General features: G+C 38.5%; 1 protein-coding gene across 2 annotated transcripts in view; it reads left to right on the top strand.

The window, feature by feature from the left end:
* The first annotated feature begins 10,775 nt into the window (after positions 1-10,775).
* Positions 10,776-13,098, top strand: part of LOC121881499 (protein jagged-1a-like) — a 35,449-nt gene continuing 33,126 nt past the window's right edge. For both annotated transcript variants that reach the window (XM_042389325.1, XM_042389317.1), the window contains exon 1: positions 10,776-11,814. In XM_042389325.1, the coding sequence (XP_042245259.1) occupies positions 11,728-11,814 (87 nt within the window). In that variant the 5' untranslated portion in view covers positions 10,776-11,727. The remainder of the gene's footprint in view (positions 11,815-13,098) is intronic.

Raw genomic sequence — 13,098 nt, 5'->3', positions numbered from 1 at the left:
AAAAACCCTACTACAGTAAAAGTACATAAGTATTATGAGCTTGATGTAGTTAAAGTATTGCAGTAAAAGTACATAAGTATTATGAGCTTGATGTAGTTAAAGTATTGCAGTAAAAGTACATAAGTATTCTGAGCTTGATGTAGTTAAAGTATTGCAGTAAAAGTAGTGGTTTGGTCCCTCTGACTGATATATTATTATATATGACATCATTAGATTATTAATAGTGAAGCATCAGTGTTAGAGCAGCATGTTACTGATGTAGCTGCTGGAGGTGGAGCTAGTTTACACTACTTTATATACAGTTAGCTAGTTTAGTCCAGTGGTTCCCAACCTAGGGGTCGGGCCCCTCCAAAGGGTCAGCAGATAAATGTGAGGGGTGGTGAGATGATTAATGGGAGAGGAAAGAAGAAAAAACAAAGTTCTGATACACAAATCTGTTTTCAGTTTTTGGACTTTTTCTCTAATCTTTGATTTTTGCTGAAATATTGGATCATTTGAACATTTATTGAAATGAAAGCATGTGAGAAGTTTAGAGGGAAAAATCACTATTTGGTGGAGCTGTTAACAACTCATAGACATGTGAAATGTGACCCCGACTACACACTGCTTTTTGTAAGACGTCAAAAGACAAAAAGGTTGGAAACCACTGGTTTCATCTTTAACAATGTGTTGTATTTTAAAAGCTTGTTATATTATCCATTGTGTCAAATCTTCATCTGAAAAGTAACTAAAGCTGTCAAATAAATGTAGTGGAGTAGAAAGTACAATATTTCCCTCTGAAATGTAGAAAGTAGCATCACATGGAAATACTCAAGTAAAGTACAAGTACCTCAAAATTGTACTTAAATACAGTACTTGAGTAAATGTACTTAGTTACTTCCACTGCTGATTATCTGCTAGCTGTATTTATGACCTGATACCTGTTTCCTCCTCATATCGCCTCGTTCACACACCTGTGACACATGCTATTGTGCATTAGCTAGTTCTGGGTGTTAGCGTGTTGTGTGTTGATGGTGAATACAGATGAATCCAGAATTCTCCATTAAATCCTCATGTGTCATTCTAAGCGCCGACCGGGGGGCCGCTATAGATCACATGATCTGCCTACACGAGGCCAATCATGAGCAGCCACCCCGCTGGTCTGTTAGCTTGGTGCTAGCGTTATGTTTCCTGGCTGAAATTCCACTTTTACAATATCATGTAGAACCGAAATGTTGAGTTGATTGACAGAAATATAATTGGCAACCATTTTGATAATTAATTGATCGTTTCCAGCAAAAACATTCTCTATCTCTCCAATGTTGAGACTTTAATGTGGATTTAATGTGAATAGAGCAGCCTTTATTCACAGGAATCTTCACTGTGTCGCCCTGAAGCAGGTGACAAAGTCTTTTTTATTTTAAAGCTCAGACTGGGTTTGAACTCATGTCACATTAACATCAGTAAATCAAGGGAAGGCTGCTGCTATTTACAGAGCTGCTTCATTTCACAAAGCAAAGAGTAGCTTCATCTAATTACATTTCCCTCAAACAAACTCTGGACAGTAAGGCATCTGTCAGTAAACAGAGGGCAGAGAGGAAGAGATGCTTCAGTCTGCAGGAGAAGAAGTTTCCACTGTTGTTGTTGTCAAGTCACATCAGGATTACAGCTTTGGTTTGATATTTTTAGATAATGGTCCCAATATGAGACGAGTTTATGTACCAGCACAAGACCTTCAAGACCTTTTGTTGGAGGAATAAAAACATATTTGTCTAAGAGACTTTTTTCCATTAAACAAAGCAGCCATACAAGAACATTTCTGAGACAAAATGTCTTTTAAATTCCTGATTAGATTAGATTAGATTCCTGATTTCCTGATTTATATCGCTGCTTATCTGATCGGATAACAAGAAGGATGGTATTTGATTCCAACTTTCAACACCTGAAACTTTCTGCAGTCGCATTTCTGTTGTTGCTGGACGTTACGTTGGGGGGAGAGGGAGTTTGTTTTTTGTGCTTTTTGAAATCCTTTTGAAAAGGTTCAGTACCCAGGAATTAAAAAACATGTTTGTTTCTGCATACGGTGAACATGATGCAGATTTGTGAGCTGCTGAGTGTAATGATGTTGAAATGTCCTGCAGTAAATGAAGCTGTTATATTACATGTTTCACAATTCAGGAAAAATATTAAGCAACAGCTGTGGAGCAAAAATTGTTTACATCATAAAGCCATGAAATGCCTGGAAGTTAATGGACTAAAATTTATACCTCCTAGTTGAATCTTTCCATGCAGATAGATGCCAACGAGTCCTACAAATGAAACAAGCAGATACGTGGTTTGACCATATGACTCCAGAATGATACATAGGAGTGTTTCCTAATCTGCAGCCGCTATCGGCAGTAATCTGCAGGACGACATCATTCTGTCTGTGCTTTCCAAAACCGTCACACATCACTGTTAAACAATAATGATGTTTTATGATGTGACAACACTGTGGTTAAGGTCTGGTTAAGTTTAGGGAAAGCTCATGGTTTGGGTTAAAATTATCACTTTGTTAAGGTTTGAGAAACATGTGGTTGTTTTTAACAGGAGGACTGTCTCATAGATTCAGTCTGTGTCAGAGACAGCACTGGTGAAAGTTACTAATGACCTCCTAACTGCATCAGACAAAGGACTTCTCTTTGTGCTTGTCTTGTTAGATCTCAGTGTCGAATTCGACACAATTGACCATCACATCCTATTACAGAGACTGGAACATTTAATTGGCATTAAAGGAACTGCATTAAACTGGTTTAAATCCTATTTATCAGACCGATTTCAGTTTGTACATGTTAATGATGAATCCTCCATGAAGGCAAAAGTTAGACACGGAGTTCCACAAGGTTCTGTACTTGGACCAATTCTATTCACCTTGTATACGCTTCCTTTAGGTAATATTATTTGGAAACACACATTTTTATTGTTATGCAGATGACACTCAATTATATTTATCAATGAAGCCTGATGAAACCAATCAGTTAACTAAACTCTAAGCATGCCTTAAAGACATAAAGACCTGGATGACCTGCAATTTTCTGCTACTAAACTCAGATAAAACTGAAGTTATTGTGCTTGGCCCTAAACACCATAGAAACACATTATCTAATGATATAGCTACTCTGGATGGCATTACCCTGGCCTCCAGCACCACCGTAAGGAATCTGGGAGTTATCTTTGATCAGGATATGTCCTTCAACTCTCACATAAAACAAATCTCAAGGACTGCCTTTTTTCACTTACGTAATATCACAAAAATCAGGCACATCCTGTCCCTAAAAGATGCAGAAAAACTAGTCCACGCATTTGTTACTTCTAGGCTGGATTATTGCAATTCCTTATTATCAGGCTGCTCTAACAAGTCTCTAAAGACTCTCCAGCTGGTCCAGAATGCAGCTGCACGTGTTCTGACTAAAACTAGAAAAAAGAGACCACATTTCTCCCATTTTAGCTTCGCTGCATTGGCTTCCTGTAAAATCCAGAATAGAATTTAAAATCCTTCTCCTAACTTACAAAGCCCTTAATGGTCAGACACCATCATATCTTGAAGAGCTCATAATACCCTATTACCCCACTAGAACACTGCGCTCCCAGTATGCAGCTTACTGGTGGTTCCTACAGTCTTTAAAAGTAGAATGGGAGGCAGAGCCTTCAGCTATCAGGCTCCTCTCCTGTGGAACCATCTTCCAGATTCGGTCCGGGGTGCAGACACCCTCTCTATGTTTAAGAGTAGGCTTAAAACTTGGATCAGCCCTTAGTTATGCTGCTATAGGGCGAGACTGCTGGGGGATTTCCCATGATGCACTGAGCTCCTGTCTCCTTCCAAATCCAGAGTCTGAGGGTTGCTGTTGGCTTCAACAGCAACCCTGTTGCTGTTGTTGTTATTATTATTATTAGTTATATCTCTATTATTGTTGTTATTATGCTTCTCTGTGTCTCTCTCCCTCCTTCTTTTTCTCTCAACCCTACCAGTCAAGGCAGATGGCGTCCACCGAGAGTCCGGTTCTGCTTGAGGTGTCTTCCTGTTAAAGGGGAGTTTTTCCTTGCTGCTGCTCATGGAGGAATGTTGGGTCTTTGTAAAACTGTTAAAGAGTTCTGTCTAGACCTGCTCTATGTGAAAAGAGCCCTGAGATGACTTCTGTTATGATTTGGCGCTATATAAATAAAATTGAATTGAATTGAGTTATTACCTGTTTATGAGCTAGTGTGCTAAATTAGACTCTAATACTGATGTTTCACTGCGTCTGTTTTCAAAGTGTTTCAATTGTTTTATTGTTTTATTTATTACTGGTGGCCTCCACCCCACAGATGGAAATGAGCCTTTAACTATATCTGCTACAATAAATGTAATATGCATTATCCCAGTTAAATAAGTAAATATTTACTTCTTTCTGATTAACATCACACACAAAGCAATCTGTTGTATTGTATTATATTGTTTATATTTAATGTTTTCCTGTTTTTTAGTCTTCATTTTTAAGTTGTTGGTTCAAATTAATTTCTGTAACCAGTAATTTCCTAAAACAGCTGGCCATTGTAGTTTTTAACAAACAGGAGGGAATAATGCATTTGTTGGGGACTATTTTCAATAGCGGATGAATCTCTAGTGAGTATTCTGGCAGCAGGACTTTGTGTGGGATTGTCAATAGTTTTTGGACAACAATGGAGCTCCATGGCACAGAGGAAGAAGATATATTACAGACAATACTGGGTAGTCGATCAATTCGTTGTTGGTTTGAGTCTGCACATGTGATTTGTTGACAAAAAGTGAAATATACAGTCAGATATTTTGTAGTAGCTTGTTTCCTGCCTGCAGCTTGCTGCGGATAAAACAGATGAGTCACTCTGGGGAAGCAGCAGGGCCGAGCTGCTGGCCGCTGATGAACCTTTGTGGTTGTTTTGAGGTTTCAGCGGCAGGCGTTTGTTTCGAAACGCTCGCTCTCTCCCCACTCCGTTGACCTCGAGGTCAGAGACAGAGGAAGGCAGAAAGCGTGGGAAGTTTTCACACAGAGCAGAGCTGGTTATTCATTCACAGGACGCTGGTTCTCATTTTTACACTACAATTACTCTGTTGCACAGAAACACATGGAGAAGGAGACAGCAGGGTGATATTTACTTCATTAACTGCATTACCAACAAGTATCAATAGGTTCAGGGTCAAAGGTTACAACAGTATTAACTCCAGTGAGTCTGTATGATGACAGAAGAAAACACTAAAGTTATAACTTGTCCCTGGGAACAGAATAATGAAAGGTCCACTTTCTATGACGCCAATGGCCATTTTCAGTTTATAAACCTCTTCATTCATTCATGTTGTTATTCTGTGCTTAGCCCAACATTGGCATTAGTTGGTAGCCTCTGTTCTGTCCTGTTTATTTAGCTTCTAGCTTAGCCTAGCTTAGCAGTTAGCTTTCGTTATCCACAGTTAATGCAGCCCCATTAAAACAATGGTGTTCACAGATCCAATGTCCAATGATATTATTACTGATATAAATTATGGGCAAAATGCGACCAGAGTTGTAAAGTACCCTGATATGAAAACAGTTGCTGATGAACACATCAAGAAAAAAGTTCCCGTGTGAATGAGTTAGACAGCAGTGCTCTGAGTCAAATCATTTTATGATTCACAACATTGAACAGTGTGTATTCATAATGTCATCAGATCTGGGTTATATGAGCGGTGTGCACTGAGTAAACAGGACTGTACAGTGGGAAAGGAGTGTAACAGTGACAGATAACTGGGAGGCTAACAGGTGGTTAACACTTAAGAGCCTACAGGAATTCTTAGTCAGTCATTACTGGAAGATTCAACCTCCACCCAAAATCTGAGTATCAATCACTCTCCCTCCTGAAAGCGTCTAACTGGTTAGATTCTGGGTGCAACTCTGGTCTAAAGGTGGCTGCTAACAAGCTGTTTCTCAGCCAGGTCCAAACCCACAAAATCCCGATTCATGGCTGCCAAATCTGGTAAATATGGGCCAGCAGCAGCACGTATTTGTTCAACTAGTGCTGGAAGACAAGTGAGTGTGTCAGCATTCAGCCACAATTGGCACAACTTGGCCTCACACCTGCAGGTTGAATGTCGTTCAAAGCAAATATTAAGGGTGTTTCCATCTACTTGTTTTTTTTAATCTGTATTTTAATTATGGACATTAAAATGGACTGGAAACAACAAAAACTCCTAATATTCACAAAACAGGAGTGGATGGAAACAAACATTCACTACATTTTCTTTTGTAGATTTACTTGATATCTGGTCAAAATTTGTACTACATTTGGATGGAAACCTGGCTGGTGTCACTGAGTAACACAAAGACACAGGTTCTTCTTGTTGTCTTCATATTCTCTTGAAGTCTTTAGCTTCAGTGGTGGTGACTTTACTTCTACTACTGTACTACTATCGCTGTGGGTGTGTCAGTGTGCAAGCTAGCTAATAGCTCATTAGCAAAGTTTGTGCTAATGAGCTACAACTTTCACCAACAATTAACATGATTTTGTACGAAGCACAGCAAGTCAGTTTTTGGCAAACTTGTACGGAGCTTCCAGGCAAACTTCACTTTCATTTGCATAAAGTTACAGTTTTCAACTTTTGACCCCTCACTTTTATTGCTGCTATCTATCCCACAATGTTTTCAGAGATTCTTCATTTATGTCCCATAATAAATGAACAGCTCCTCTATGCGCTGCACCACATTCAGTGGATCTTCACATATGGGCACTTTCACCGGGACTCACAACAAATTCTACCTATTTATGATATTTTACATACATATTTTAAGTATATTGATGGTGTTCATCATGCTTCAAACCAGTAAGCTGCAGTCAGACCAAAATCAGCCTGATAAAATTTACTCGAATGTTGTAGCCAAAGGTGGGACGTAGAAGAAATAGCACGTGTAGGGTTGTAACATGGATGTTTAAAGAGAACTTGATACAGCGTTGGAGGTGGTGCCCCATTCATTCCTATGAAAGTTGCTCAGTGGCACATGAAGCCAAAAAAAACACTTTCTGCTGTAAAGAAATTACCTGTGTGAAAACATACAGGTACACTCTATGAAGCATGCTCACTAGAGACTTCTGCTGGCCGAGACGGCTAACTTCCGGTTTAGCCCTCCGGCTAACTTGAAAGGGGATGAAATGATTCAACCATGTGGCTCCTCTAGACTTTCGAAATGTGATCCGAGCGAATGGATCAAATTCTGATAGTGAAATTAATCATTTCACAGGGGTTGTGACTCTCAAAAAAATGTATCTGTTGATTTACAGATGTCTCTTTCACAGTGTAAGTCTATGGGAAAAAGTCTTTTTGGGCCCCAATAGCATCACGTGACGTCATAATTACATGGTTTGGTTGCTATGTCAAATTGGCTTCAAAGCCCGGCGCTGTTCCTGAGGACTTGCTTTCGACCCCTCACCTTCATTGCTGTTATCTATCCCACAATGCTTTGAGAGATTCTTCATTTACATCCCATAGAAAACGAACAGCTCCTCTACGTGTTGCACCACATTCAGATGGTTTTCACATGACACATATGGGTGTTTCCGGCTCTGCTTTTGTGTGTGATTGTGTGTCAACTGGGACTCACAAAAAAATTTAATTCTACCTATTTATTATATTTTACATACATATTTTAAGTATATTGATCGTGTTCATCGTGCTTCAAACCAGTAATTTCATTGAGAAGAAAACGTTCTTCAGGCAGTCTTACAATAAGCTAAACAGTAAGACAAAATTTACTTGAATGTAAGGAAATAAGTTTTTTGTCTTTCAGTTCATAGTCAAGAATCAAACTGGGGTCATTGTGATTATGCGTTAGATGTCTCATAGAAGTTTTGATATATTTTTAATTTTACTTAATTTATTTATTATGCGTCCATCTGCAGCCATGAACAATCCACAACTTTGAGCACAAATATTGGTGTTTTCACAGAATGAATCATCAAAAATGTCCCTGGGCTCAGGAGGGTCAGTTGGACCTGGTCATTTATTTATTTATTGGTTTATTTAACAGGGACGGTGCACATTAATTTTTCTGCAGTCTCTGGACAGATGTTACAAAATCACTCTGAAAAAGAATATAAGATTTAAAATTACAAACTTATTGAGATCATTTATAAGTGTGCATAATGATAATAATAATAATAATAATAATAATAATAATAATAATAATAATAATAATAATGGTAGAAAAAATATTCTATATTCTATATAAGTTGACAGATTTCCACATTTGGAGGTGGTGGGTTGGCTAATTAACCATAACTTGCTAATAAATAATAAATTGAAACGTTAGCAAATAAAACTGCTGACTGTTCTGACGGAGAACATTGAGTCAAATTGGTTGTTATTACTGTGCAGTTGACACTGACGATTCAGAATGAGCCATAATGTTAACTGGCGGTAGTTTCAGACGTTAACTTTGTTAGTGTGCTCACAAGCTAGCTAGCTAACGGTTAATGTTAGATCATCTCTGAGCTAGCTTGCTTGTATGAATGTCATTTTTCTGGTGCTGTTAAAGTTAGTTAATGTTGTTTATGTGACTCATAGTTATAGGAAAGTCACTTTAAGACTTAGAGCGTCTCTGGTTATAGTTCCATGGTGTGAGCATGACGATGTTTGCTAGCAAGCTAGCTAGCTCAGAGATTATTGGTTAATGTTAGCTCTCTGAGCTAGTCTGCTTGCACACTTGTCAGCTAACGAGCCAACAGATGCACTTTATTATTTAGTTAAAGTGGTCAGAATGTTTGTTATTTTGATAGAATTGAGCCTTATTGTATATTTACAGAACATTTATGGACAGTTGAAGCATTGGAACAGAAAATGTGACTTATGCACTGTTTCTCTTACTGCAGCCACTGAACTTTTTCAAAGTTGTTTTTGGTCTCAGATTGTTATCTCTTACCTGTTTGCTTCTTGCCCAGGTGCACAGATTGGAGGGACGGCCTGAATTAACAATATCTGTATTGTATGATGCTTCTTTCATTGCTTGATAGATATGATGAACTGTCCTCATGTGGCTCAGAGACTGAAACAATGTTTTGTACATTTCTCCTCATATCTGCTTTGCTATAACTTGAACATTTACTTACTTTGGAAAGTTCTGGTCATCATGACTGAGTCTTTGCCTCAGGTTTCATTAACTGACCGAGAGTCGTCTCTAAAACAGGTGCATTATATTGAAATCTGTGACTGTGCCCTACAATAGATGACCCAACTAATTAGGTTGCGTCTAAAGGTAACATTGTGTACGTAATTGAATTGAGGTTTACCAGAGTGAAAGGGGTTGGATATTTTGTGGTGTAAAACTCATGTTACTAGTAATTCATTAAAGGGATTATTGTTGTAAATTTAAATATCATATATGTAAAAATAATAATATATGAATTGTTATCCATTTATCAGGGCCGTTGAACACTGTTGCAAGGTGCTGTATGTATGTATGTCACATTCTCATTAGGGGCTGAGCCCCCCTAAAGGTCTGATCCTAGAATCGTCCCTGGTCCCGCTGATTACTGCTGATAGAGGCTCCAGATTAGAAAACGCTCCTATGTGTCGTTCTGGAGTCACATGATCAAACCCCGTATCTGCTTGTTTAATTTATAGGACTTGTTGGGAATATTGGTGTTCATAGAACCAATTGTGAACCTCAAACCTGGTTCAGGTCTGGTCCTTGTGTTTTCGGGGGGGTCAGTCTCATGCTGGTCTGATCACAGCAGCGGGGGGGGGGGGGGGGGGGGGGGTCCGGGCTGGTGTTTAGGGTGGGGGGTGGGGGTGAGGGAGGCGGGGTTTGGGTGGTGTTTTGTATCTTTTTCAGTGACAGCAGTCCAATAATCTATTCATGGGGCTCCTTGAGGGGAAAAAGGGCCCAGCTGCTCTAATTTGAGAATAAAGAGGAGGCCACCTTTGTTCTGTCGCTCAGGCTCTATTTCATGAAGAAACATCAGCCACCTCCCCCTCCTCCCAGCACCCCCTCCCACACCGCCTCCTTTCATTCCTCCACTCACCCACGTTTCACACATCCACATACTTTGCTTTAAATTTACATAAGCTCTTATAATTTCATATCACACATTATACAGTTTGATGTGTTTTTGTTGATGCTGGTAGGTTTTAAAATATATTTTGTATGTATGTTCCCACTTCAACTTTGTTCAATATTTTCTATATTTTTGGTCTCATTCTCTCCGCAGTGCTCTCTTTATGTCCTCTCAAATAATACATGAAAAGAAAATTACGTGAAATAAAATATTTAAAAATATAAATATTCTATGTAGCTCAGCTATCTCTCAGGTTAAACGTTATAAGAGGCAGAAATAAAGTCCAATAGAGTCCAGAATGAGAAACATAACAAGAAAAAAAGCATCAAACTAAAACATAAATATGAATAAAGAAAAATCTGAATAAAATGTATTTATAAAAGTGATGTGAAAGATTTCATGAAATGGCAAAGGAAGAGGAAGAAGATAAAGAATCATCATCATCATCATCATCAGGTGGTTATTTTGACAGCAGCTGCAGGAATCTGTGGATGACTTGTTACACAAGAGTGCTTTATTTTATTTTTGATTTTTTGTTGTTGTTGATGAAAGAAAACAGAACACTGCAATTATTTCCTTATCTCAGAAAAATAAATACTTTTGATCATATAGTGTAAACAGAACTCTTCACATAATTAATTAACTAAACAGAAAATAAACCATCTAAAAACGATGAACTAAACAACGATTTTATTGTATTTTAATTGCATGTGTGTGTTTTTTTAAAGAGACCCAAAAACATCTCAAAAATGAGATGTGTTTTTTTGCTTTTTTTATCTCAATAACTTGTGTTATATATTGTTGTCCTGAAAGACGATTGTTTTAAAATCTCAAACGCACAAAAAAACGAAGTGCAAAATGGAGTCCTTATCTCATAATTACAAGAAAAGATCTTGTAATTATCTGCTTCTGTATAACATAATCCAATTTTATAAAAAAAAAAAAAGAATTTAAAATATTTTAAAAAAAATAAATATATAATCATTTGGGACCTCCGGGACTCCGTACATTATGGATTTTGTGGATTTTTTCTTTTCTTTTCATTTCAGGGGAATGTTGTTTGACATTTCAGAGCCACCATAGAAGAAGAAGCCGCAACATAACTGAAAAATTACAGAAAAATTGGGGAAAGAAGCAAAACATTTGAATATTTATTTGAACGGTAAACTCCTGTAAGACTTCTTCTTCTTCTTCTTCTTCTTCGTCTGTTTGTATAATTATCATTCAGACGTTAAAGTCCTCTCATGTCAGTTTTGGGGGTTTTTAGCCTCCATGTGTGAAGGCACTTCTCCACCTCCCTGTGAACTCACTGTAAACAAACCGACCTCATGAATATTAATCAGTGGGCGGGGTCTGTCGGTGGATATTACCCAGCCTCCTGCGGGGCCGCTGAAGTGCTGTCCGGGCTCCAGCTGCAGCCAGTCGGGCTCCAGACCGTGTTCAGCGGAGACGATAATAAAGAGAATCAGGACAATAGCAGACAAAAGGTTTCCGTGCAGGAAGGAGGCAGGACGTCGTCTTTACTGTCAGGACTTTGTGGGGATCTTTTTTTTTTTTTTTTTGGAAAGAAAAGCTTGTGCATGTCCCATCCGGAGGAGTATAAACCCGGAGCGGAGGGTCGCACCGACTTCCAGTGAACCCCCGAGAGCCGCCAGGCAGCAGCCCGCCGCCGGTATGACCCTCACCCGGAGCCCCGTCCTCCTCCTCCTCCTCCCCGCTGCCTTCAGCCTGCAGCTCCTGCTGCTCTCCGCCCGCATCAAGGTACACCAGACTCCCGCCGATGTTTGTGTCATTCAGGTTTTCGCTGGATTAGTTTGAGTTGTGGAGGAAGAGACAGAAACATGTAATAAATCTTTCTTTCATGTTCTGGATAAAGAATATGCAGCTTCCTCCCGCTGACAGCTCATTAATCTGCATTTACCTGCTTTAAAGTTGAAGCAAAGTTGTGTCAAGTTGCAGAAGTGAACTGAAACTTGTCATTTTAAAGTTTAAAATATTAAATTATTCATATTATGGTGAAATATGCCTTGAAAAAAAAACAACTTTCAAGAGATAAAACGGTTGAATGAAGTTCTTTTAAAGTCCTAAATTCATCTAAAGTGATGAACTTGCTTTGGATTTCTACTAAGTTTGAGAAAGTTTTGCTCTAAACCAACACAATCCTTTACATTTGTACTTTTACGTGAATAAACGACTTTAAGGGCTTTAAACTTACTGAATTTTCTACTTTTCAAACCAAATGTTGCTAAAACTCCTCAGTCTGCTCTCATGTTAAAAAATTAGTTTATTTTTAAGACCTGTGTACATTATTAAAACATTTTAATGAGATTCTGGTTCCATAATGTTGGTCAGGTTTTGGATCACATGAGAGCAAACTGTGGTCGGGACTTTAATTGTTGATGCATGTGTCAGAATTATTCCAGTTTTGTTGAATTTAAAGAGTTTTTCTGGCAGTTTTTTTTTTTCTGTGAGTCTGATGTTGCTTCAGGGAGCGATGAAGTCGTAAAGTAAAAGTGTCCCGAACATGATGGATTCAGGCTGTTTCCTGCTGTGTGTGTGTGTGTGTGTGTGAACACTGACTCTGCAGCAGCTGAACTCTGTGACACCAAACATATTCGTCCAAATCTGCAGCAGTTTTTCACCTGATAACATTGAACTTTCACTTCCAGGTGAAGATGTTGACCTTTTTCATCCGTTGCTGCAACGATCAATCTGTTGATCCTTTTTTTTTTTTCAATGACGTACTTGTTTGTTGTTGTTTGTCCAACGTAGATTCTCAAGTGTCCAAAGATCTTCAGCAAATCCTCACATGAGATGCTGCAACCAGATGATGTTTGATACATGATGTGAACAATTATCAAGTTACTTTTCAAGCAATTAACACCAAACTATTGATCGTTTTAAGTTCTCCAATGTGAGGATTTCCTTTCCTTGTCTTACATTATAGCAGACTTTCAGAATAAAAGACATTTAATGATGTCACCTTGAGCTCTAGCAGATGGTGACGAGTTCTCTGGTGTTTTAAAGACCAGAAAACAATCTGCA

The sequence above is a fragment of the Thunnus maccoyii genome, chromosome 2, assembly GCF_910596095.1.
Source record: "Thunnus maccoyii chromosome 2, fThuMac1.1, whole genome shotgun sequence".
Lineage (NCBI taxonomy): Eukaryota > Metazoa > Chordata > Actinopteri > Scombriformes > Scombridae > Thunnus > Thunnus maccoyii.
This window is presented reverse-complemented; position numbering and strand designations above follow the sequence as displayed.